Source organism: Python bivittatus, unplaced genomic scaffold, assembly GCF_059951505.1.
Source record: "Python bivittatus isolate LINGU-HERP-01145 unplaced genomic scaffold, Pbiv_v1 ctg000160_np1212, whole genome shotgun sequence".
NCBI lineage: Eukaryota > Metazoa > Chordata > Lepidosauria > Squamata > Pythonidae > Python > Python bivittatus.
In genome coordinates this window covers 9,430,864-9,457,625 of record NW_028277076.1, presented here as the reverse complement: position 1 = coordinate 9,457,625, position 26,762 = coordinate 9,430,864, and the positions used below count along the sequence as shown (strand labels likewise).

General features: G+C 49.2%; 1 protein-coding gene across 1 annotated transcript; it reads left to right on the top strand.

Moving 5' to 3' along the window:
• LHX3 (LIM homeobox 3) lies at positions 1-26,388 on the top strand. Its single transcript, XM_088147270.1, has 6 exons — positions 1-112; positions 15,157-15,328; positions 18,721-18,923; positions 20,910-21,061; positions 24,208-24,379; positions 25,970-26,388. The coding sequence occupies exons 1-6, from the start codon at positions 1-3 to the stop codon at positions 26,386-26,388; spliced, it is 1,230 nt and encodes a 409-aa protein (XP_088003396.1).
• Positions 26,389-26,762: the final 374 nt, after the last annotated feature.

Below are 26,762 nucleotides of genomic sequence, written 5' to 3'. Positions count from 1 at the left end.
ATGGACGCGGGGAAGGAGGTGCGGCGGCGGAGGGGGGGCGCTGGCCGGGAGCCCCCCAGCAGCACCGAGACGCTCTTGGCGCTGTTGGCGCGAAACCCGGAAGGCCGCCCAGGTAAAGGGGGAGGCAGAGCGAAGAGGGGGAAGGAAGGGCCCGGCTCGGGGGGCCAGAAAGCCCAATCACTCTAAGCCATCCCGGCCGGATTTTTGGCCCTGACCCCCACCCCGAGGCATTGGAGGCCAGGCGCCCGCCACCAAGCCCGGAGCAAAAATCCTGCTGGGGGCGGCAGGAGCCGAGGAGGGCGAGGGGTCCTCCGCCTCCACCCGCCCAGCTCAGGTCCAGGGACCCCAAAATGAGCAGGGGCTCTGCAGCCTGGAGCTGGGGGAGTAAAATGGAAGGAAACGGGTGGAAACTGGGGCGGGGTGGAGCCCCCTCTCTGAGCCCCGTGTCCTGCCCGCGGGAGGAGCAGCCGTGAAGAAGAACCTCCACACGCCGCTCTGGCGTCTTTCCTGTTATTTTGGGGATGGGGGGGGAAAGGATGGTTCCGAGCGGCAGATAAGATAACGGTAGAATAAGTCCAGGAACCGAGATGCGGCGGGCGTCCATAACGTCCACCGAGGACAGGAGATGCGCACTGGGGGAGACTGGAGGAACCGGGTGGCGGCGGCGGCGGGGTGGGTGGGTGTCCCTTCAGCGCGGAAGCCAGGCAGCATCCGAGTAACTTTTTAGTGGGTGGGTGGGGAGCCAAGGCCCCCAAAAGTAGGACCCCATTTTCTGTTTAGAAGCCCCGCTGTGTCCTCTTCTCTTAGGGAGAACTGATCGCCGCTGCCAGATCCAGAGGAGTCCAAAAAAGCTCCTTTCCTCCTAGCCCGGAAAGGGAAAGGAAGAACCGGGCCGCCTGCGCGGCATCCTGACCTTGGCGGAACCCTCCGCGTTCCTCCTGGCGCAGGGGATTAAGAAGGGGGGGAGGCCTTGCCTCTCCTCTCCTCCCCTCCCCGCCCCTGCCCCGTAGGCATCGGCGCCCGCTTCTCCAGCCCCGCTGACCGGGGACTCCTCGCGGGCTGAAGCGCAGCCCCAGAAGGGACCCTCTGCGCCCAGTGAAGCGCCCCTCCCAAGCCCCGACTTTCCTCTGCTCCTTTTCGTTTCACTTCATTTCTCCTCTCCTCTTCTCTTCTCTTCTCTTCTCTTCTCTTCTCTTCTCTTCTCTTCTCTTCTCTTCTCTTCTCTTCTCTTCTCTTCTCTTCTCTTCTCTTCTCTCCTCTCCTCTCCTCTCCTCTCCTCTCCTCTCCTCTCCTCTCCTCTCCTCTCCTCTCCTCTCCTCTCCTCTCCTCTCCTCTCCTCCTCTCCTCTCCTCTCCTCTCCTCTCCTCTCCTCTCCTCTCCTCTCCTCTCCTCTCCTCTCCTCTCCTCTCCTCTCCTCTCCTCTCCTCTCCTCTCCTCTTCTCCTTTCTTCCTTCTTCCATCCATCCATCCAACCAACCATCCATCTTGTCTCCCTTTTGTCTCATTTTGATGTTTTTTCTTATGTCTTGCTTCAAGCTTTTTTCCTTTCGTAATCAGTCAATCAATCAATCAATCAATCAATCTTGTGTTTCCTCTTTCCTTCCCTTTTTTCTTTTCATCCTTCCTCATCCTTCTTTCCTTTTTCTAGATAGAGGGAAAGAGGAAGGAAAAAAAGAGCAGGAAATAATAATAATAATAATAATAATAATAATAATAATAATAATAATAATTTATTCGTCCCCCTTTTTGGCTTTCTTTTTAGCTTGGAAACAATATGGAGCTTCCCTGTTCCATAACTGACATTATTAAGAACTCCGGATGTGGAGAATTCTTAAGTAGAATCCAACAGAAAATTCTAAATTTTATTGCAAAGGAAGGAAAATTAGTTGCCCATTTCCTACAAACGTAAGGAGGGCACAAAATGAAAACCAGCTGCTGAAACACCCTCCCCTCAATTCTGCTGTGCGAGTCATAGCAACTCAAATGATTTAATTTTTAAAATGTGAAAATAGGTGGCTTAATAGGCCTACTGCAATTCTCAGAGGACGGAGAGAGAGCCCCCCACCAAAAAAAGAGAAATAACGAAAAGTAGGGGATTAACTCCAGAGAGAGAGAACAACTCACTTTGTTGACCTTTCCGGGGGGAACCCCCCCACCACCACTGCGATATTATTTATTATTATTGGTTTGTGATCGATCTGATAATTTGTAAGTCTCAGGAAGCTGCCTGTTTCAACTTGGCCAACAACCGCCCTCCAGATGCATGCACTGCAAATCCCATTCTGGTTGTGGATGATGGGCTTCTCAGCCTGCCCACCCCCTTTGCTCCGTCCCCTGGCGTCCGCAGGAGCAAAACCGCTGAGCGACCCAAAGCGGCCTCACGCCGGTGGGAGGCCAGCAGACCCCGCACGGCCCTCCGCGAAAGGCCGCGCAAAGCGATTGGGGGGCCCCCTCCCATCACGATAGAGTTATTCTCACATCTCTTGTGATGCTAACAGAAATAATATCGTGTAATCACTGGATCCCTACGCTTTGTTCCAGATACGCCTTTTATAGCTATGTTAGGCTGGGCTATAATTAATATCATATAGTATAATATAATTAATATGACACTGTGATCCCAAACCGACGTGATAGAGGCGCTTTTGATTATATGTTTATTCGCCTATCCAATACCTCGTGCTGCGCTGGGCTGAATCGCCTACATGTAATGCAATAGAATCGTGTTCCAGCGCGGCGCTTCCGTCCCTGCTCGCAAATTCTCCTTTCTGTCTTTTTCAGCCCCTTTTCCAACCCAAGCCCACGCTGTTCCAGCTCTCCCGCGGGGCTCTCGTTCCCCCTTCCTCCCGCCCGGCGGGGTCCGTTCCCAAGTGCAGGCTGCGTCTGGCGTCGGGGCGGGAAACCCGCTTTCCTCCCGGGCGGCGGAGAGCTGAGGAGCCGCGGTTGCAACGCGGGAGCGGCCCGCGCACTCGCTTTCTCGACTTCATCGGGCGGGGGCGGGGAGGGGCGGCTGGGGTGAGGTGTTGGAGACCCCCTTGGGGAGTCTTCTTTCAAACCCTCCTCCTCGCCGCTGCGGGGGACGCGGGCCCCCGAGGAAAGGCTTGGAAGAGGGCGAAAGTTTTCGGAATTGGGGGTTTTCGCTCCGGCTTCAAAGGGACCCCGGCCGCAAAAAGCTGCGCCTCCCCCGCGCCCGCGCTCTTTTGGCACCCGACGATCTTGTCCGATTCCTGTTCCTGTCTTGTGGGGGGAAAGACGGTTGAGGGGAGGGGTCTGGTCTCAGCGGAGGAGGCTTAAGTGGGCTCTTTTCTTTGGCTTTCTGCCCCCCCCATTGGAAAGCGGCGCTTTGGGGGGGGAGGGTCCAGGCTGACCGAATTGACCTTGGAGTCCAGAGGAGACCCGTCCCAGGAATGAACGAGGCCAGTCACCGAAACCCACGGAGGAGATCCGGGAGCCTTGTTCGTGCCCTGCTGGTCTGTTCCTTCCTTTCAAGCCCCCCTCCCCCTCCCCATCTTCATCATCTCCTCCTCCTCTTCCTTCATCATCATCATCACCACCATCTCTAATACCGTCTTTGGCCTTACAGAAGCTCCCAAGATCAAGATACAATTCAAGGGAAACTAAATAAATCAATAAAAACGGAGAGCCTCGCGCTGCCCGGCTCCGTGCCCGGCTTGGCGCCGCGTAGAAAGCGCGCAAGTGGGCCGGAAGGCGCAGCGCTTGTTGCGCGGGGCCGGCGGTTTTTCCTTCCTTCGGGAGCTCTCCCGCCCGTTGCCCACACGGTGGAGCTTGGGACGGGGCTCTTGCGCCGCCAAGGGCTGCTCGGAGAGCTGGGCACCGGCGGAGACGCTCCCCAGCCGGCCGGGCTCCCCAGCGCTCCGCGGGTCTGCTGGGAACAGTCTGGCGGCGCCCCAAGGCAGGGAAGCAGAAGGGCTCAGCGGGCGGGGAGAAAGGGCAGGCGGGGGCGGAGTAGCGGGGCGCGCCCAGCGGTGCTGGGACGAGCAGAGGCTTCCAGGGCCGCGGCGCCAGATCGGAAGGTGCGCCCGGATCGCCGAGGGCGCAAAGGCTTTTCTCGTCCGGATCCACTCCCTTTGCGCTGGATCTTCCCTTCCCTGATCTGCACCTTCCTCCCGGGCCCTTCTTCGGAGGAGAGACCGGGCGGTAGGGCGGTGCCTCCCTTGGGGTCCGTTTCTTCTTCGGCGCCCTCCGAGCGTCCGGCCCAGTCGGAGGACCGCCTGTCTCTGCAAGAGCCCGGAAGCAACGCGGGGCGAGGGAGGTCTGGGGGCACAGCCCCGACCTCTCGGTTCAGCCGATTAAGCGTTAGCTCCCCTCGCCTTCGAATGACTAATCAGCGAAGGCTTCAAGTTGATTAATTTGCCTCGGGGCAGGCTTCAAGCTGATTAATCTACGGCGGTTCAAAGTTTAGCTCCAGGATTAGGCGCGGGGCTGAGCGGCTTCCTTTCCAAGATTATTTTAAAAGGAACATTTTACCTAATTTGGCCCCATTCACAAAAATAAAAGTAAGGATACATTGCTGACATTGCATCATCACCATCATTATTTCGACTTGGGAATTCAAACTAATTCCAGATATTCCTTGCAATGATAACTCTCACTATTAAAAGGGAGAAAGGAGATTTATGAGACCGAGGTTCCTGCTGTAATATTTACCCGGCAAGAAATCATGATGATAACGCTTGGTATTCCTCGTACCCCCCTCCGCAAGGCTTCTGAAACAGCACATGGATAAAGAGAAGTTGGGGGACATTCGTAATTTGATTAACAAGAAAGTAGCATAAATACGGGAGCGGGTTGCCCTCGAACGGCTTCATGATGATATGATAATACAGTAATAGTAACAAGAAGAAGAGTCACAGAACCGGGGCTTGGCGCCGACAGAAAACCCGGGTTTATTTATCCTCAGCAATTACTGTATCTCTGCTTGTTTTTCGTTTAGGCTTGACCTGTAGTTGAGACTTTTAATTTTCTTGGATTCCCTCCCCCAGCTTTTTTTTTTTTTTTGCAACGTTTATTTGAAAACTTTTTCTTTATTTTTATTATTTTTTCTTATTTGTATTATATTATAATTTTATTTTATCATTTTATCATTTTTGTCTGAACAAACGCGCCTAAAGATCGTCAGAGACCGGCCCAAAGTTAAGCGCTCGCAAGATCCGCTTCGATTTCGAGGGGAGTCAGTGGCGCGCGGGCGCCCTGAAGGCCTGGGGCTTCCGGGCGCAGGACTTTGAACCCGCTGGGCGGGGCCCCTCTTAGCAATAAAAGAGGAAATGAAGTAGAGACGTGCGCTATTTCCTCACCCCTTCTTGTCCTCGCGGGCCCTCCGCACCCCAGCTGTGCTACAGATGCGTTCATTTAGAATTATTCCGATTTTAGCAACTTCAGTCTCGCGCGTCCCTCGAATTGGACGCCAGGGTAAAACTGAGCTTTGCAGCGTCTGGTCTCCAACAAGCAGAAAAGTCGATCAAAGAGCCGGAACAATTCGGACGGTAGCTTCAGAAGAAACAGGAATCATATATCTATATCTATCTATCTCCCGCCCTCCCTCCCGTTTATATAACCTGTTTATATTTGATTTTATCATTGTTTTATTATATATATATATTGGAGGCCAAAGGTAGCCTATAAAACGGAGAAAAATAATCCAAGTAATAAATAGCAAAGAGAAACAATGTGATTTCCGACGTCAGGATCCCGCAGCTAGGACTGATGACAGAGACCAGACTGATCCCGGGCAAGGTTGGCCGGGAATGATGGGAGCTGGAGGAGCCCAGGTTGGACCTGAAGTCCTCGCCGCTAAGATTCTGGGCGGGGGGGGGGGGGTCCCAATCTTGGCGAGGCCCCTAAATTCCGCTGCTGCAAATACTGCGATTAGTTAACCCCCCTTCGGGTTGAAGCAAATCCAGCCGAGGTCGCGGGGTGTCCTTAGGATTGGGCGCAAGTGCCGGGTCTTTAACGCGGGATGATCGCGCGACCTCGCGGGGCTCAGAGGGGCTTCCTCCCACGGAGGCCGGGAGCGAATGCTGCTGACGGCCAGAGACAAGGCGTCGTATTTTTGCAGTGGGGGACCCGGCTCCGTCCGCCTATTCGGGCGGGCAGGCGGGCGTCAGAAGGGCGGGTCCAGTCCCCTGGCGGGGCGGGGCTTTCTAAGCCGACGGGCTGTCCCTAGCCTGCACCCTCCGAGCCCCTAGCCTGTACCACAACGCCCATCGTCCCCTGGTCAGTACGGCTCTTGGGGCCCTTAAATTATCTCTCTTTTCTTACCGTAAAAAATGGCCAGTTTTTCTCACCTCTTTCAAGAAATCTTTGCCGGGTTTATACAATAACCTTAACCTGGTAGCTGAATTAACCCATTTTCTGGACTGGAGCATCTGTGGACTCTTAAACGCCCTAACCAAGCAAGAGGGGCTTCCCCAGGGTGGGGTCAAAAAAGTCAAGATGTCAGCCGCAGCCCTGCAATGGAACACCCCCTTTTTAAAATATGCATTGATATACATGCAAGAGGGTGAAGCTTTAATCCTATGGTTGTGGCCATCTTGACTTTTTTAACCTCCCCACGAACGTCCCTGACTGCCCTCCTGAATCCTTTCTAACTTGGTTATTTTGCTGACCATAAACTTGCCTTGATGTCAGATTCATTTAGAGAAAGGGCTGTTCTTCCCCCACACAACCTGGTTACTGAATTAACCCAGTTTCCTTGAATTTCAGCCATCTATGAAACCCTAACCTAGTCAAAAGGGCCAGATTGGCACAACAGGCTAATTCCCCCAAAGTAATCAAGGTTAACACTAACCATGTTTCTGCTGGTCTTCAGATGATCTAGTCAAGCATGTTGAGCACAGCCAAAGTCATACATTCAGTTTGGGCTGAGCACTCTGCCATCGTGGTTTCCAAGCCATGGCTTGTGCTCTTTACTGTGTGTGAATCAGGCCACTAAGGCTTGTACAGGAAACCATGTTTAAACAAGCCAAGGTTTGTATGGTGGCTGTTGATTAAATGCAGCCCTTGGATCATCTTTACAGTGGGATAGTCCCACTGGATGAGATCGTACTTACCCCCCCTCCCCCCGTAATTTTCTCACAAAGTAAACCTGTTTAAGGTTTATCTGATGTCATTATTTTAGGGCCATTTGGACCGTTTAGGAACGAAGAGAAAACATGTTTCTTAACCACATACAAGGCTAGGAGTCTTTCCTGAGGCCACAAGCATCCCCCTGGATGAGTCCTGCAGAAAATCTCCTCCAGAGTCATCTGTTTCCCTGGCAGCTGTTGGAAGACCCTCTCCTCACATTAAGCCCCAGCCCACCGCCTGGGAATTTGTGCCAACACTCGGGCAAAAGCACCGCTGAGTCAATATGAAAGGGGGGGCATGAAAACACCTGGAGGGGTGCCCCCTCCCTGGCAGTAGCCGAAGGGCAAAAGCAGTTTGGTCGTGTTGAAAGGTCCCTCCGGCTGGACAATCCTCCTGAGGTGGGAGGGATCCTCAAGGCCAGCTAGTCGGGGCAAACTCAAGCCGCCCAGACAGATGCAGCCTACCCTCCCCAAAGCCCAACCTCACCCACTTTGGCTTGGGGGTTCTGCTGCCTTCCGGTGACCTAAATCCGTATTCCTCGCGCTCTGCAGCCCTCCCAGCTCCTCCAGTCTTCTGAGGACTGAATTTTCCTCCCGGACGTCCTCCTTCCTCTTCTCTAAACTGGCCCCGTTTTCTCTACATCCTTCTTCAAGTGGGGCACCCCGAACGGGCCGCTTTATTCACCAGGGAGTTTGGCCAAGGCAGAACGAAGCGAATGCTGCCGCTTCAACTTCTCTTGATGGAGCCTAAAATTGCATGGATTTTTTTTTCTTTTTTCTTTTTGGCAATGAGTGCTTTCACGCCAGCCTTTTGGAACCCCCGTCCCATGACTAGGACAGCAGCCACAAACACGCATTCGAAGCTCGCAGTTTGTGGACGCCATTTTGACTTTTTTGACCCTCCCCTGCAGACATCCCTCCCAAGACAGATCTCCCCATCTATTTACCTGTGCATTGGAGTTACGGTTCGCAAGCGAAGAATTTGGCGCTTGCTTTTGTGTTCAATCTCTCCCGTGGCTTGAGAGGCCCGTGGTCGTGCCACCTCCTCATAGCAAGGCGGCCTCGATTTTCATTTTTGCATCCTCTGCTCCTCTGAGAAAGCCTCCCTCCAAACAGCGAACAGGGCTGGGCCCAGGACTTCGAGGCACCCTCCCTCCATGCCTCTCTTTCTGGCCCTCTAATTTTTGAGCCAACATTTTACGGTCAAGTGAAACGAGTTTGCTCATGCAGATGTCACGCGGAGCCCCGTTTGATTCCTCTTATTCAGAAACTCTTCCCTCCCCGGTAAAGACTCATTTGGATTCCCTCTTTCTCTCCCCCACCCCCACAGACACACCTCCTGCAAGGCAGACGAGGAGCAGAGGAAGAGAACCCAGCCTAAAAATTCAGGGGGGAACAAGAAAAAAAAATGGGAAAGTCAATTTGAGCTGTGACACTAACCAAAAATGGGGCGTATTGCGAGCTGGCCTCAGCCTGGCGTGCCAAGCCCCAGACCATTTGCATGCCCCTTCAGTCTGGCAAGCGAAAAAGCCCCAAAGGGGGGGCGGGGTGAGAATCCAGTGTGCCGTTTGGTGTTAGCGCAGCGCCCTGTGGCATCTGGAAGTTGACCTGGTCAGTCCCAGCTGACTGCTGCAAGCCCAAGACCAGCCATGGATCTGTGGTCCTTTGGACCCACGCCCCAAAAAGTTGCACCCAGCAGCCCTACCAAGAAACATAGCAGCAGAGCATTTAAATCACCCCCTTCCCATGTCAAAAGGGGGGAGAGGTCTTTAAAAATCCAGAGTCCCCTTGCAGCAAAAGTGACGAAGCATGCTGTGCTGTCCTAATACAGTTCTTAAGGCTCACGCTTCCGTCGGCTAAAGTGAGGGAGGAAGCGCTCTGCCGGTTTCCCTACATCCAAAACGGCACTTCGATTTTTGTCTGCTATGGACCGCTGGAACTCACCGCCACTGGACGCCTTTATCTTGCCAATGGATGCAGTGACTGTCAGCGATTGTGGCTGACTGGCGGGGGATGAGCTGGCAGGATCACATTCACACGCAGCTTAATCCCGGTGGAAATCATTTCTCCCCTGCCCGGGTCCTGCATGTGCTGTGCTCTTCCACGTTTTGGGTGCGAAGGCCCTATTTCCCTTGCCAAAGTTGCCTGCAAAAATTAATACACCAATAATTATTGTACAGTAATTAATTCACTGAATAGCATTTTAACGCCAATCGAATGTCAGAGAAATCGCTTTTTTAAGTCCTGGCCCCGCCCCCGTGAGAAAGCTTCTCCCACCACTCCAAGGCTAAGGGCACTCTAGCCCTGGCACCCCTTAGACTTCACTGGTTTAATCGGGAGGGGCGTCTTTGAGGGGCAGCTGACCTTGGCTGAACTAGAAAACAAAGCAGGGTTTAATTTTAGTCCTTGGATGGGACACCACCAGGAAATCCCAGGATTTTAGACGAGTCTGGGAAGTCAGAAAAATATCTCCCCAATTAATTCTGTAACGCTGCCAAGAAAATTACCAAATATAGCTGTGGTTTTAAAGGAGAGCTGACTCTATTTTGCTTAATTTCACTGGTGAGTGAACATTGTTTTCTCACTTCGTTAAGCCACGTTTTGCAAGAGTTGTTATTTGCTATCCTGATTTTTTTTTAATTAAAGGGAAATAAATATTTTCTACATATCCTTCACACTTAGGGGACTCCAACGGAATTGGCCTCTGATGTCTCTTACCGGGCGGGGCCATTTAGTTGGAAAGAACAGGCGTTTTTGTCTAGAAAAAGACACTGAGTCTCAATACAAAACGAGCACATTTAAGCATCTGGACGCCCCCCCAGCTCCAGCAGTTCCACCCCCCGCTACAAAATGTCTTTTGGGGTGAGCATTAGAGGGGACGGGAGTGACTCCCACAGTCCCGCTTCCGTTACGCCGCGGCGTTGGGCGGGTGCGGAGCGAAAGGCTTTTATTTCAGCCCCTGGAAGTACGTCGGAACTGAATTCACGGAGCAGCCTAGTCGGTCCCGAAACAGGCCTAATTCAAACGGCAGATTTTATTCTCCCGGGGAGAGTCACAAGCTAAACTGAACCGCCCGAACCAAGCGGGAAGCACAGAAACGCGCGGGAGGCAAAGCACGTAGGAAGCGCAGAAGTTAAATGCGTGTCACGCCGAAGTGGGAAATAATTCCACGCGTCCGGTGGAAGGAGAGGAAGCCACTGAACACGCGGGGAACCCAACCTGCTAAAGGACGGGGCCCGTGGAACGCAAGGAGGCGAGAAGGGAACGCGCCCAAAGGTGGGACGCGCGTCGTGGGAACGGCAACATTCGCTCCGGTGCAGGCCCGCGAGGAGAATTCAGTTTCGCTTTCTTTTCGCCTTTCTTCCAGTCCCGGTTTCGGGCGCGGGGACGCGGCGGCTGCGCTTCCCCGCCTTTCCGCCTCGCTCGGCCTTCGCACGGACGAAAAGCGGGCGCGGCGCGGCTGGAGGTTTCTCGCCGTTTCTGGAGGAGACTTTGGGCGCCCGGGGAGCCGAGAGGGGGGCGAGGGGGAGGCCGGCGGCTTCCAAGAAGGGCTTTGCGGAGCGCCCGGGCGCCGGACCGGCTTTCCAACAGCTGGAGGCGTTTGTCGAAAAATATTTCTCGCTCAGGTGGGGGAAAAAAAATTCCCTCGGCGCCCTTTAAATCGGGGGGAAAGTGGGCCACCGGTACATTTGATCTCCTGGTGAATTGCTAACTATTCTGTAAAAATAAATTGCAACGCGGCAAGCTGTGAATGAGCTTGGCGGATGGGAAGAAGCGCGGTTTGCAAGGACCAGAAGCGCCAGTGAATGGTGATGCTGTGAACTGGATCTCGCCCTGTTCTTTCTTTCTCTCTCCTCGTCTCCCAAGTTTTTTATTTCTTTTCCTTACTCTCTTTTGGCCTTTTGAACAGCGCCAGCAAGCAACGGGGGATGGGTATCCGTCTCTGCGTCCGGGCATAAATTATGTATAAATCTTCATTTGAAGACAAATCTAACGGGAGGGAGTTTTGGATAGCCCGCTACGCATTTCTGCGGGGATCCCGCAGGAGAGGGGTTCGTAGTCGATAAATATTATACTTTCAATCCAAAAAAAATGCATATGCATGTTTAAATAATAAAATAGACATATGCTGAGCAATGGGGCCTCCAGTCGATGGGAGTTCGCAAGGTGTCCAGTGGAGCATTTAATGCTCCCTGAAAAACGCCTTTCCCCTTCAGACACCCGATCAGGGCGACGGAAGCCGGGCGAACCCCCGGGGGGATCAAGATCCAGCCCTCCGCTTGGCGGGAGGGAGGAAACCCGCGCGCCGGCCGAGCTGGGAGGGAACGCCGAGGGGCGCCGGGGCCCCCGGGCCCGTCCGGGCTTTGCTTTCGGAAGGACCTGCAGGTAAATAAAAAAACTTGGGAGACGAGGAGAGAGAAAGAAAGAACAGGGCGAGATCCAGTTCACAGCATCACCATTCACTGGCGCTTCTGGTCCTTGCAAACCGCGCTTCTTCCCATCCGCCAAGCCCATTCACAGCTTGCCGCGTTGCAATTTATTTTTACAGAATACTTAGCAATTCACCAGGAGATCAAATGTACCGGTGGCTCACTTTCCCCCCGATTTAAAGGGCGCCGAGGGAATTTTTGAAGCGTCTGAACCGTTTGCACGTCGAGCACGGGGAGTTTGGGCCGGCTTGCGACCTTTTGGGGAGGGAGGGAGGGAGGGAGGGAGGGAGGGAGGGAGGAAGGAAGGAAGGAAGGAAGGAAGGAAGGAAGGAAGGAAGGAAGGAAGGAAGGAAGGAAGGAAGGAAGGAAAGGGAGGGAGGGAGGGAGGAAGGAAGGAAGGAAGGAAGGAAGGAAGGAAGGAAGGAAGGAAGGAAGGAAGGAAGGAAGGAAGGAAGGAAGGAAGGAAGGATAAGGGAGGGAGGAAGGGAGGAAGGGAGGGAGGGAGGGAGGGAGGGAGGGAAAGAAGGAAAAGATGAAGGGGACGAGCAAGAAGAGATTCGCTGCTTGGTTCACTGACAGGTCTGCAACCTTAAGCAATTGTGGGAGGGGCTTTGCAGTGAAGGGGGGTCGCACTGCAAAAGGGGGCTTAGGGATTGCTACCAGCTAATCCCAAACCACCTATTAAACTACAGCAACCTCCCTTGGTCTCCAAGTTGGGATGTGTGTCTGCGTGTGCATGTGTGTGTGAGTGATCTAGTGTTTGTGGGTGCATGTATAAATATTTTATCTCATATGTGTGTATATGTCTGTACAAATGATCTAGTGGGTGTATAAATACTCCAGTGTATATGCATATATAAAAACTCTCCCTCCTTCCCTCTCGGTATAAATTTCCTAGTGTTTGTATATGCATATATGAACACTTTATCTCAGGTGTCTGTGTGTATAAATACTCTAGTGTGTTTGCGTGTATATAAATACTATGTCTAGTGTCTCTGTGTGTGTGTAAATACTCTACCTTTGTGTGTGTGTGCGTGTGCATGCGCACATAAATTATCCAGTGTGTGCGTGTTCGTATAAATACCCTATCTCATGTGTATAAGTTGTCTAGTGTGTGCATGTAATGTTTCTGTGTAAGTAACTCTAGTGTGTGTGTATATAAATTGACTAGTGTATACAGTGTGTAGATAAATAATCTAATGCAGTGTTTCTCAACTTTGGGAACTTTAAGATGGGTGGACTTCAACTCCCAGAATTCCCCAGCCAGCCATGCTGGCTGGGGAATTCTGGGAGTTGAAGTCCACCCATCTTAAAGTTCCTAAAGTTGAGTAACACTGATTTAAGGTGTGTATGTATATAAATTATCTACTGCATGGGTATAAATAATCTAATCAAGGCGTGTGTATGTCTGTGTGTGCATGTATGTAAACACTCTGCCAACTATGCTTCCAGAAAATGAGATCTGAATGGTTGGGGACCCGGTTGTTTTCTTTCAACCTCATTTTTTTTTTCCTTTTCAAGTTTTTCTGCTTCCTCAGGGGACCCATTTCCCTCCCTTTCCGGTGGGAATCCCTGGCCATGGATTCTGCTTTGCTCCCGCCCCCCCCCCCCCCCAGGACAAGGAGCCAAACTGGGTTGGGGTCCTAGTTTAACACGATGAAGCCTGGTGGGAAACAGGGCACTGAGGGAGAAGCACTTCCCTGGGCTAGTGCAGTGTCGTTTTAAAACTAGTTATTCCAATCGCATTTTTCAGTATAGTTGTATATGTTTCAACTACATTTTCCATTGGGTAGGACTTTGAAAAACAAAGCTTCTGCGTTTCATTTTTATTTGTAGTAGCAAGAGCTCTGGACAGCAATTTTGACCCCCCTGGATTGCATCTGCTTCACTTTAAAAAATATAATTATTATGGTTGGTCGCACAGTCGGCCAGATGTTTAGACTGGATCTGGCATTTTTGTCCACCTATCAGGTCCTTCCCAAGAACCTGGGATGGACAGATGTTTTTGTCTGATGGTGTTCAAGGTATGGTGGCAGGATGGAAGCTGTTTCCAGTAAAGCTGCCTTTTGCAATCGACCGATGGTGATTTTGTCAATGCCAGTAGTCTTCAAGGGGCGCTCCAGATGTTTTGGGACGGCACTTAAGGTGCCTATTCCTGTTGGGACTCTCTTTGCTTCCTTTTGCCACAGTCGTTCTACTTCTATCTGCAGGTCTTTGCATCTTGCGATTTTCTCCAGTTCATTTATTTCCTTATTATTTCTTTATTCTTATTCTTATTTTTATTCTTATTTGGTATCTATGGCAGACCCATAATGGCTTACTCTATGGCATAACCCAAAGGCATCATTATCACCAAAGGTGTTGTTTTATTATTGAGCATGATGCCTCTGTTCCAGGAACATTGCAGTCTGGTCTGGTGGTTCAGGTGCTGGCCCAGGAGAGATTCAGGTCCACTATCAGCCATGGGCCCTGTGGGTCTGTGACTCTCTTGCAGCTCAGCCTACTTCACAGAGTTGTTGTTTTCTAGGAAAATTGAAGGAGTGCTATGTACGCTATCATCTCTCTATCGTCTCTCTATCGTCTCTCTATCATCTCTCTCTCTCTCTCTCTCTCACAGCTCAGCACTTGCATAAGATGCTACGGAATTCTTTGCACAACAATGGCTTGTTGAATAAACCATAATTGTCTAGATTTGCCCCAGGGTGACAACGGAGCTTGCCGCGCTCTCTCTCAGCCCAGCCTCTTTCACAGCAGTGTTTTTGTGGGGGGAAATGGGAAAAGCATGGGGATGGCTAGCCCCATAGAGGCCTTCTGCCTTCAGCCTCAGATTTTTCATCCTCTGGGTCTCTCCTTCTTCTTTTTAGTAATGTTTTTAATTAAGGTTTTATTTATTTATATATTTTATGTTTTTAATGTTTGTTGTGAATCGCCCAGAGTTCCCCCATTGGGGGGAGATGGGCAGTTGAAAAATTTAATTAATAAAGAAATAATAAAATAAATAAAAGGGAGTTCTACGCAGACTACCTTGAGTCCCTGAAGGGAAGGTCGCATATGGTGACCTAGTACCTCAACATGGTTTGTTAATGGTTCTCACAACACAACACGCAAAAGCAGTGGCTTAAATGCAATGTGAGAACCCAGCCAGGACACTGAAGGTGGGGCGGGGGGGGAGAAATAAACAGGGAAACAAGAGTTAATTGGTGCAGAAATGTGATTGTGGCAGAAGGAGGACGGAACGTAACTTTGATGGCTTGAAGAAGGGGGTGGCTGGGCGAGAGTGCCCTCCAAATGTGCCACTTCTGGCCTTCTAGGGTGTGTGTGTGTGCAGAAGTTTAAGGGGCAGAGCCCTTTGCAAGGATGACAGTGCCCACTGAATGCCTTTCACAGCCCTAACAAGGGGTCACTTGTCCATTTTGGCTTGCTCTGGGGCCATGAGAAGGACGCTGGAAGGCCCCATGCCTGCAGGTTGTAGATTTTGCACCCTGGGAGCACGGCTGGGAATCGAGGGGACACCAGAGATGACGTGGGTTTCAAGAGCTGAGTGGGGGGAGCCCTGCGATCTTAGGGGCAGGGAGGGAGGAAGGGCCAACTTTGAATGAAGAGCCACCAGGAGCTTTCTCCCCTTGAACTGTTTTCCCTAGACATCCCACTCTGCGCAGGCTGCAACCAACCCATCGTGGACCGTTTCATCCTGAAGGTGCTGGACCGGCACTGGCACAGCAAATGCCTCCGATGCCACGACTGCCAGGTGCAACTGGCGGAGAAGTGCTTCAGCCGCGGGGAGAGCGTCTACTGCAAGGAGGACTTCTTTAAGTGAGTGGACCGAGGCCAGCCTGGGGGTCGGGGCCAGGCGTGGCATTCTGTCTTCAGCCCCTTTCCCTAACCTGGGACTACACCTCCCTCCAGCCCCAGCCAGCAGGAGGAATGGTGGTCCTGTTCTCTCTGAAACACCGGAAGAGCCAAATTGGGTCAGGTCTCCCCTGATAAGAGCACGAGCTGCAGATGCTTCACAAGAACATCAGCTCACAGGTCTCCTTCCAGTGGGTTGACCTGGACAGCCATAGAATCATAAGGTTGGAAGGGATCTTAGACCTACTCCAACCCCTGCTCAGTGCCGGATCCACTAAAACAGTGTTTCTCAACCTCAGCCATCTTAGCGTGGGCTTCAACTCCCAGAATCCCCCATCTAGCCAGAATCCTGGGAGTTGAAGTCCACACTTCTTAAAGTGGCTGAGGTTGAGAAACGCTGCACTAGAGCATCTTGGATCATTGATGTCTATTTTAGGACCTCTAGCCCAGGAGACAGCTTGTATGGCTAGGACGTTCCTCCTGATGTCCAGCCTGAACCTTCTTCCTTATCATTTTAACTCTTGGCTCTAGCCTTGCCTTCTGGAGCCCACTCCTTCTTCTCTGTGGCAACCCTTCAGATATTGGGAGACTTCTCCCATATCTCCCCTCGGCTGTCTCTTCTGTAGGCTAAGCAGACCTAGATGCTTTAATTGTTCCTCACCAGGCTGACTTGCTTTCACACTTTGATTCAAAGCATTGAGGAGTGGAGGAGAATCTGTTATTTTGACTTGAGGTAGTCCCTCCAATACGAATGTTGCTGAGAACCAAACTCCAACATTTTCCTCCTTTCAACAGAGGAAGTCTACGGCAGTGTTTCTCAAACCTGGCAACTTTAAGATGCCAGGCAGGCTGGGGAACTCTGGGAATTGGAGTCCACACATCTTAAAGTTGCCAAGTTTGAGAAACACTGATCTACAGGAAGGAGGCAGAAAGTGGGCAGGCCCCTGATCTTCCAGTGTGTCCTGCGTTAACTGTGTAAAATTGGGTAGGGTCCATGGAAATGCCCGTTGGCCCTAGAGAGGACACATCTGTCTTCCCTGATCCATGAGCTATTGTATATTTTGATTGTATCTGGACTTAGGGCTGTAATAAGCATGTGTGCTTCGCTGGGTTGGTTGTTCTGGTTTCTCCAATCCAGCCCTTTTTCCGGTAATGGCCCTGCAGATTATCTTTCCCAGAATGTGACACTTGGATCTCATATAGTCCTTTACAACTTCAGACAAAACCAGGTTTGTTCTCCCAGGGCTTTTAATATTATAGAATCACAAAATCTACCCCAATCCGTAAGCTGGGAAGGAGTCACAGATTCACAGAATGCATGAGTTGGAAGGGGTGGACTTCCACTCCCAGAATTCCCCAGCCAGCATGCTTCAATTCTGGGAGTTGAAGTCCAGACATCTTAAAATGGCTCAGGTTGAGAAACACTGCACTAAACCACCCCTGAATGTGGGCATCCAGCCCCTGTTTGAAAACCTCCACCAAGCCATGGGGGGATCTTCTGTACACCATCCTAGGCAGACTGCCATAGTGGTATGCGGGAATGACCTTGGGAGACAGGAGGAAGAGCCACAGACTAGACAACTGCCATGAAAAGTAAAGAAATGGAGAAGTACGACTTGCAAGATTGATGTCAGCCCTGCAAGGTAGTCCAGACAAGAAGCTGAACCAGGAGTCCTAGCTCTATCTTTACTGTGAGGTTACATTAACAGAATCTTGCAAGACTGAAAGTATTTCTCCCCTCCTCTCCTTTTACTCCCTGGAAAACTAGGGAGGGTCCCTTCTGAAATGCTTCCCACACCCCTTTTCCTTCTGTGGGCTGAGACACCTTTTCCATACCCATTGTCCGGTCTGTGGCTCTCCCTTCCGTCTCCTAAGGTCATTCCCACAGACCATCTCCAAGCCCTTCTCCCTCCCTGTCCTTTTACTCTCTGGAAAACTAGGGAGGGTCCCTTCTGAGATGCTTCCCACGCCCCTTTTCCTTCTGTGGGCTGAGACACCTTTTCCACACTTTGCAGCTCTCCCTCCTGTCACCCACAGTCATTCCCACATACCATTGCAACTGCTTAACCATTCTGGCAATTAGGAATTTCCTCTGAATGATCCAGCCAGGTTCCCCTTTCTTTTAACCTCAACATCCCTGCTTTCAACAGAGATCAGCCCAACCTCCTTTCGCATGTGACAGCCTCTTAGATCTTTGTAGCTCACAGTCAGATCTCTTTTCAGTCTTGCTGTAGCAACGCTCTTGTAGTGGACAGGAGCTGATCTCCCAAAGAGTTGATCTTTCCAACATATACTTTTGCGATTTTCTTTTTTAAGCTAACCACGAACGGCTTGGTTTCCAGGTCCCGTAACATCCTGCTTGCTGTTCCCATTCCATTCCACGTCCCTGATTTGGCCCCAGAACTGGATCCAAACCCAGTCTAACTCGTGCAGAGTACAATGGAACAATTCTCGCCTGTGATTTGCTTCTGTTAATGCAGCCCCAGACAGCACTGGCCTTTTAAGCCGATGGGTTTTAATTTCCAGGCTGCCTTAGAATCTTTGAATTAGTTTGATATCTGCTGCGTTCCACTCTGATCTGTTGCAGTGTTCACATTGAATATTTTTCCATTTTAAGAATGTGAACGGCGATTCGGAAGGGTTTGCAAGCTGCCTTGGGAGAAGGAAGCTTTGAAGGGCCACCGGTACATTTTGAAAATAAAATGGAATAAAAAGGACTTTGTATCCCACAGTGGACAGCCAGTGACTCCGGACCTTGGGCAGGACTGGGCTGGTCTTACGTAGCAACTGACAGTGAAAGGCAGAAGTGCTGAAGATCCATTGTCTTCTGTTTTGTATCCCACCCTGCTCTAAGAATACTAAGCTTGTTTATTCACTCAGATCAACAACCAGGAAATGAGTTAATAAAATCACTAGGTTAAGCCTGTGTGAACAAAATTATCTCTGTTTAATGGCCACTTCTAAGCAGGAGTTTAATGTTTTCCAAAGCATGTTGCCTGTTAAGAGCATCAATTTATGGGTCTTTCTGTCTCATCCTCACTGCAGCACAGTTTAACTCAAGAACAGGGGTGTCTGTATGGTCAAAAAAGTCAAGACAGGGGCCACAGTGGTGCAATCAAAGTTCTCCTATTTTTAACATGTGTCATGTCTGAAACGTCTCATGATTGAGACAGACCCTACCAAGCTCCAAAAATCCCTTTCAGCTTTACCAGAAGTGATCTGATCAGGTCTCAACCATCTTGGCAGTTTTCAGTTTGAAACAGCCCATAAATGTCCAGGAAAAAAAGAACGCATGAGCTGAATTTTTGCCCACTTCTAGTAAAAACCCATTTAATTTCTCCTGGTCTAATCAACAGGAGGTTTGGGACAAAATGCGCGGCCTGTCAACAAGGCATTCCTCCCACCCAAGTCGTGCGAAGGGCCCAGGACTTTGTCTACCATCTTCACTGCTTCTCCTGCATCGTCTGCAAGAGACAGCTGGCCACGGGAGATGAATTCTACCTCATGGAGGACAGCCGGCTGGTCTGTAAGGCAGACTACGAGACCGCCAAGCAGAGAGGTGAGTTGGCCGAAGCAGAGAAAGAAAATGGTTTGGGTTCAGCTCGTGTCTTTTTCTACCTTGTTGCCTACAGACGTCTTCTCCAACTTGTCCTCCAAATGGGTGTGGATTCCCCCTCTCAAAATCTGTGGTTCCAAGCTAGAAAGTCATGGCGGGTAGATTTCCATGCACAGAAAGGTTGCTAAGCCACAGTACCCATAACTGTGGCGGGCGGAATAATTGCCTGGCTTCCGACTACACATGATGTCCTCTATTATGTAGTGTCTGCAAAGATCTAGGCAGCCTTGGTCAACCTGGATGCTTTAATGAATCCCTAAGGCAACCTCATGACATCTTTCCACAAATCTGGATGCAACCTGCAACTGCAGGCAAGCTGTTTACAGATTCAAAATAAGAAAACAGTGAATATGGTAGGTGCAGAACTTTAGGCACTATTCCACCCAGTGTTTTGTACCCTCTCTGGCAGAAATAACAGCTTCCAAACATTTTCTGTAGCCAGCTAAAAGTCTTTCCATTCTTGCTTATGGATTTTTTTTCCTACTCTTCCTTGCAGTACTCTTTTAGCTTAGAAATATTCTTAGATCTCCTTGCAGGCAATCCATGTATGAGACTTCCCCATAGATTTTCAAGAATATTCAAGTATAGAGAAGGCCATTCTAAAACCCTCCTTTTCCTATAAATACTTGGTTGATTTGGAGGTATATTGCCAATTGTTGCTTTCATGAAATATTCAAGCTCAGTTTTTGACTGTTAATACCTAGTTGATAGTTAGCTAAATCATATCTAACTTTGAACTATGTAGAGATAATCTTAGCTTCTGATCACATAGGGATTCAGTGAAACATACAATCAGACCAAGGGAGCCCAAACCTTTGCATGCCAACTGTATGGCATTCACAAAAAGTTTATCCCAAAATAAGCATGTTCTTCTTTAATATGCCATGGCATTATTCACAGGTTAAGCAAACGTTGACTGGAATATTTGTTCTGGCAAAAGAGAAGCAATTTTTAAAAAGGAATAAAAGCATGGATTTGGTATGCTTTAATATTTGAAGACCAAATAAAAGAAAACAAGGAGATACTTTAATTGATGCTTACTTTGGTGGTACTGCATTCTCTTAGTTCCTCTGGAATAAAACACACCTGGAACCATGCAGTGCTTGGCAGATCCTTCTACAATGTGGGCCCGTGGCCTGTGACCCTGGGATTAGATGTGGCCTCCTCAGTCTTTGGGGTGGGTTCTGAGGCCCCAGACCAAAGTTGTCCATGAATACTGTAGTAACTTTTCATGAGACAGAGAGGACATTCTTCAGCACATGGGATGTCAACCTGATGTAATTAATTCACATGTAAAGTAAATTTAAATGAAGATGAAGTCATTTTCCCTGGATTGTGTTTTTGCCCTTGGAATGTATCATCCTTGAATCGAGAGGATGTCCTGCACCAACTAGTCCAAGGCATTTGCCTCCATTCTTTCCTTTTAAGCCTGGAACTTTCTTCAAGAACATCTTCCAGATGTTACATCCCTGCCTTCTTTAAAAAATGTCGATCGAAACAGTAGCAATAATTGCAGCCAGTCATGCTGCTGCATCGGACCCCTTCCCAATCATCCAAATGGAGATTAGCTAAGAACAGTGGAAATCTTGTCAAATCACCACTTGAGCAACAGGAATCTTTGTTTTTTTGTGTTTATTTCAAATGCGTTCGTTGGATTGGAATCTTTGTTATTGTAAGAGGAGAGGCAGAGTCATCCATGGGGGGATTGGGGGAGGAGAGGTCAATAAAGTCAAGATGGTGGCTATGGCCACACCACTGAAGCTCTGTTCCTTTTTTACATGCATCACCCAGGCAATGTATGTAAAATAGTGGTGGGGCTTCCATCACATGGTCCCCACAGCCAACTTGAACTTTTTCATGCCCCCAGCACCCCGTTCACAGACAAACTCTTTCCGACTTTTACACTTTAACTCTTTGGAACATTTGCAGAGGCTGAGTCCACGGCGAAGCGACCCCGCACGACAATCACTGCCAAACAACTGGAAACCTTGAAAAACGCGTACAACAACTCGCCCAAACCAGCTCGACACGTGAGAGAACAGTTGTCTTCCGAAACAGGCCTGGATATGAGAGTTGTCCAGGTGGGTGATAGCTCTGGAGATGAGAGGAAAGGTAACCGAGCTGACCAAGATGAGGGGTGGAAGGTGAAGCCCAGACGGCCGTTGGAAGAAGAATTAGAAGTTCTGATCCTAGTTTGTGGGCAAGGGCATTTCCCCAGGAGCAGAAGGGAATCTCCCATGATTTCTCAAAAGTAGCTCCCACCCGTTGGTAGGGGCACTAATGGTGGGGTTGAAAAAGTACCGTCTGGAGGAACTTCTCCTGATGTCTTCTAGACGGGACGAGAGATCATGGGGCAATGTGAAAAAGGACCTTTGCATCCCGCAGTGGCTGTCTTACCACTAAGGAAGAACAGCCACCCATTTGGTGGGTGAGAATTGCATCTTTTCTTGAAAGCAAATCTAAACTGAAGGAAATTTGGGTGGGGGGAGGCAGAAAAAACTCCCTGTTTGGCACTGGTGGCTATGGTTCCAATGATTATTGCTGGAAAAATTATTCCTCCAATTATTGAGAGTCAGATGGTACATACATTTAACAAATCATGGTTGGTTGCACAGTCAGCCAGATGTTTAGACTGGATTTGGCATTTTTGTCCACCTATCAAGTCCTTTCGAAGGACCTGGGAAAGGCAGATGTTGTTTGATGGCGTTAAAGGTATCATTGCAGGATGGACGCTGTTCCAAGTAAAGCTCTCTTACAATGGACTGACGGTGATTTGGTCCATGCTGAGGGTCTTCAAGGGGTGCTCCAGATGTTTTGGGATGGCACCCAAGGCACCTATTCCTATTGGCACCATCTTTGCTTCCTTTTGCCACAGTCGTTCTACTTCTATTTGCAGGTCTCTATATTTTGTGATTTTCTCCAGTTGTTTTCAATAACTAATTATTATTATTCAATAAAAAGATTATTATTACTCAATAACAGATGTATTATTATTCCTCCAATTACTGTTATTACTGTTGGAAACCTAGAGCATTCCAAAGAATCTTGGGGTTTTGGAGAGATCTTAGAGGCCACCTTCCTCATTAAGATAGGATCTGTTACGGCTCATCTCAGACCGGAGATCCTCCAGCCTCTGCCTGAAGTCCTGTGATGGAATGGAATTATGAAGGCCAAGCTCAGGGAGGTAAACATTTTCTTAGCTCACCAGAACCGCGTGAGAGGAACAAAAGGATGAGACTGGCACCTCCCTGAGGAATTCAGACTGTTGTGGCTGGCTGGCTTGGGAGCTGGGGTTTCAGTCTGGGAAGATTCTTGCTAGAGGTTGTAGCTAATAAACATAGCTGGACTGAATTGGCATTGTCTCTTGGAGTTCCTTGCACTAGGCCTGACATCATGTCATGTCAAGAGACAATGCCAATTCAGTCCAGCTATGTTTATTAGCTACAACCTCTAGCAAGAATCTTCCCAGACTGAAACCCCAGCTCCCAAGCCAGCCAGCCACAACAGTGTGAATTCCTCAGGGAGGTGCCAGTCTCATCCTCTTGTTCCTCTCACGCGGTTCTGGTGAGCTAAGAAGATGTTTATCTCCCTGAGCTTGGCCTTCATAATTCCATTCCATCACAAGTCCTCCAGCAAAGGAAAACTCCCTGCTTCATGTGGCAGCCTGTTCCACTGGCTGATCACTCAGACAGTCATGAAATTCCTCCTGATGTCTAACCCAAAACTCTTTCCTTCTAGTTTTAACCCCTGGTTCTGGTCTTGCCTTTGGGAGAAGTAGAGAATAAGGAACTAGGGGGAAAAAGTTGTATTTATTTCTGCCTGGCCTATAGAAGAACATACCCAGATCCTTTCACCATTCCTCCTAAGACGTGAGGTCAATACCCTGGCTGTCCTCTGAACTCACTCCAATTTATTCCGGTTGGTTCCAAGCCCTGCTGCCAGAACTGGACACAGGATTCAATGGGTGCTAAATCATCTTTTGCTGATTAAAATTGTCCTCCACTAAGTGTCCTCAGATAGGTCTCCAGCCAGCCTTTGTCCAACCTCCAGATCATCTTCTCCAGCTCCCAGGACTTCTCAGCTCCTGCTTTGCATGTGGGCAAGATATGCTCAAATCAACTGGCCAAAATTCAGTGATATGCAGTAGAAACTAGCTTGTAAATATCTCTGGATAAGTAGAAGAACCGAATAATTAGGTAACCACAATCCATGAAAGAATCAAGAGGTACAACACAGCAGAAGGTCAGGGAAGTCAAATCACAGGCACCAGATTGACCTTTTCTGGCATATTGCTTGCCATTTATGTCGGGTGACCATAATCCTCAGCCCACACTGCCCTAGCTGGCTGGGCATTAAATGATTTGGAGTCCACAACATCATGAGCTCTGACAATGGTGACCTGCATGGGGAAGAGTCCAGGTCACTGTTGATGGGTGTTGCCCTTGTTTTCGTTTACGCCACAAATATCTAATTTTTTTTCTCCCTAAGCCACAAATTCCCTTGTTTTCCCCTTGTTTCCCTTGTTTTTTCCCTTGTTTACCCTGAGCCACAAATATCTAATTTGCACAAATAACTGGTGAAACCATTTGGCATCAACCATTTTAATAGGATTGGAGAAATTCCTGGAGGATGCTGGAGAGTCAAAAAAAATCAAGCTGGGGGCTACCGCTACATGATCAAAGCCCCGCCCTCTTTTTAATGTGTGCCCCGCCTGCTGGAAAAGGGGCGGGGCTTTGCTGGCACCCCGGTGGCGCCATTTCAACTTTTTCACTATTTCTAATTTGCACATCCTAGCGTTAAAGCTCCCGTGGGATGCAAAAGACTGCGTTGAATGGCCCTTGGCCAGATCTAGCTTTAGGCTTCTTCTTATGGTGGTACATTTTTAATAGCAGAGAGAACATTTTTGTCACCTGGTGAATTTATTTGCAAAATGCCACAGGCACCGAGACTGTGCATCCTCTTCAGTGTCACCTCCTTCCCCCATTTCCAAATCCTGCCTGTGTTCTGGAATACGTGTTTCACAATGAAAGCCAATTTTTGTTTGCATTTTTTAAATTTTGCAACTATTTCACCCAGAAACAAAAGGAAGAAGGACACGGCAAGAAGGACAGAGGGAGACGCGTTCCTTAAAGAGCGTCGATGATGATGATGCTCTAAGGGGTCCGAAACAACACCTTGCTTGCTTTTCGATTTGCGCTGAAACATATCCCTTCTTTTCAATCCCCAGGTGTGGTTCCAGAACAGAAGGGCCAAAGAAAAGCGCCTGAAGAAAGATGCTGGAAGGCAGAGGTGGGGGCAATACTTTAGGAACATGAAACGATCAAGGGGGAATTCCAAATCCGACAAGGACAGCATTCAGGAAGAAGGACCAGACAGTGACGCTGAGGTTTCTTTCACAGGTACACGACAAATCCGAACGGTGTCCTTGCAAAGCTGGGTTCCAGAACGCAACGATTCTGCAAGCCATGTGGGAAGGAGGCGCCCCCTCCTGAGCATCCGTCACGGGCGTCCACAAGGGAGAGAGGGTCAAAAAAGTCAAGATGGCTGCCCATGGCCTAATCCATGCCTCACCCCTTTTTTATATCCATGCGCATTAAGGGGAGGGCTTTGATTGCACAGTTGTGGTCACTATTTTGACTTTTTTGACCTCTTTATCCTTCACGGAAACTTCTTGACTGTTGTTGTGGGTTGCAATAGGATTATTCTGGGTTAGAGCTAGGGTTCAGGCTCAGAAGCAGGGACTTTTCTGGAGAAAGCAAACTATGACCAAGGCCTATTAAATGCAATTAAATATTCACATGCCATAGTTGAATATTTACCATATCCCGAATGTTCCTGTTTTCTGGCCTTGTACAATACACTGATTCATGAACGGGCCTCACTTGCTGGGTTAGATGCCTTCAAGATGGATTCGATTCTTCCTAGGCTCTGCACGGACCAATATTTGCCATCTCTTCCTGCCCCCAGTAATAATTTGTAGCTCTCCCAAGAACACTCCTTATAATCTTCTACATCTTTTCATTTTTTGTACTCTGTCATTGGCTCAACCCCAAAGTATATGAGTTCATACTTGCTGATTCAAGGGAGCCATTGCCCATTGTTTGGTCTAAGACTGACTGACCAGGTCTTGCGTGCTATACCACCATGAAAGAAAGAAAAAAATAACTAAACCGTGGTTAATGCTCACCACGCTTAACATGCTGGGCTCAGTTATGTGTCTTGTGTAGACACAGTCATGTAATCATGAATTGTTTTGGCTAAGATTATTCAATTGTAAGCTTGTTTCTGGGTTGGGGGGGGTGACTTATATTCAGCCCACAGTGTTTGGATTTTTTCCCCAGTTTAGAAAATTACAATATCTGATTCTCCAGGAAGTTTTTTCCTTGATGTTTCTCCTGGATCAATCGTCACTTCTCCACTGGAGGGTGAAGTGTAGCAGTCATGGCAAACTGAATCCCAAAGTAGATTCAGATGTGTCAAACTTGTCGCAGCGGCATCATGTGGTCTTTGACATTAAACCTCCTTTGCAGCTGCCTTTGTCTGGAAGATGCATCCTGTAGCTCTGTTGCACGTTTGAATTCAGCGTGCTTTTGTCCAGTGAACTGGAACTAGTCCAAAACTGGGTTCATCACTGAATGGAAACCAAAGTATGGCTGTAGATTAAGCTTATGGCAAATTTGTTGGGGCAGAGATGTTTTGGGAAAGTGGATTTTTGAGGGATGTGAAAAGAAGAAAGGAGGAAGGGAAAGAGAGTAAGCATGTCCAAGATGGCACCATGGGAATATTCTAGGCAAGCCTTCTCCAACCCAGGTACCAGTGTGGACTTCAGTCCAATTCCTCTCTTCTTAGCAAGTGGAGGGCAGGAAGTTCCGAGGAGATGGTTCTTCAAGGAAGAACATGGAGGTTCTTCCCCAAAAGAATGGTCCTGAGGGAGATGTCCAATGTTGTCATCCCACTCACTCTCCAACTTTCCCATTTCCTTTTTCCAGATGAACCTTCTATATCTGACATCAACCATCCCAATGGGATTTACAACAATCTTGGGGAAAACTCACCCGTTCTGGCAAAACAAGCGGGGAGCAGTACAAGCTTCTCCTTGGAACACAGCGGCATTCCAACTCAGGACCAATTCCATGATCTTCGCTCAAACAGCCCTTACGGAATACCCCCCTCACCAGGGTCCTTACAAGCTATGTCTGGTCACCAGTCTCTAATGTCCAGCTTGGTTTACCCAGACCATGGCTTGGGCATTGTAGGCCAAGGGGGACAAACTGTGCCTCAGCCCATGAGAGTGTTGAGTGGGAATGGACCCGGTTCAGATCTCTCTACAGGAAGCAGTGGAGGGTATCCAGATTTTCCAGCAAGTCCTGCTTCTTGGCTGGATGAAGTTGATCACGCCCAGTTTTGATATAGGATTGAAGAACTTGTAGCAGGAGCACCTTTAGAGTCTGGACTTCCAAGATGGCATGATCAAGGAGTCCCAAGAGGGGAGATAAGAGAAGTGTTAGTCAGCAAAGACAAGCGGAAAGAAGAAAAAAGAAGGAACATGAAACATTTTGTCCAAGGATGGATCTTGGAATGAGTTGAGGAAATCAAGGGACAATGGAACAGCTTCAGCTTGATGGACACCCATCGGCAGCTTCCTTACAAGATGCGGCTGGACATCTAATAAACTTTGCTTTCCAAGTTTGATGATGTGTATGTGAGTACGGGGAAAGAGATTACGGAGGGGCTATTGGGGTTTCTTAATCTGTTGTCTGTGCATTTTTCATCGCAGGGTCT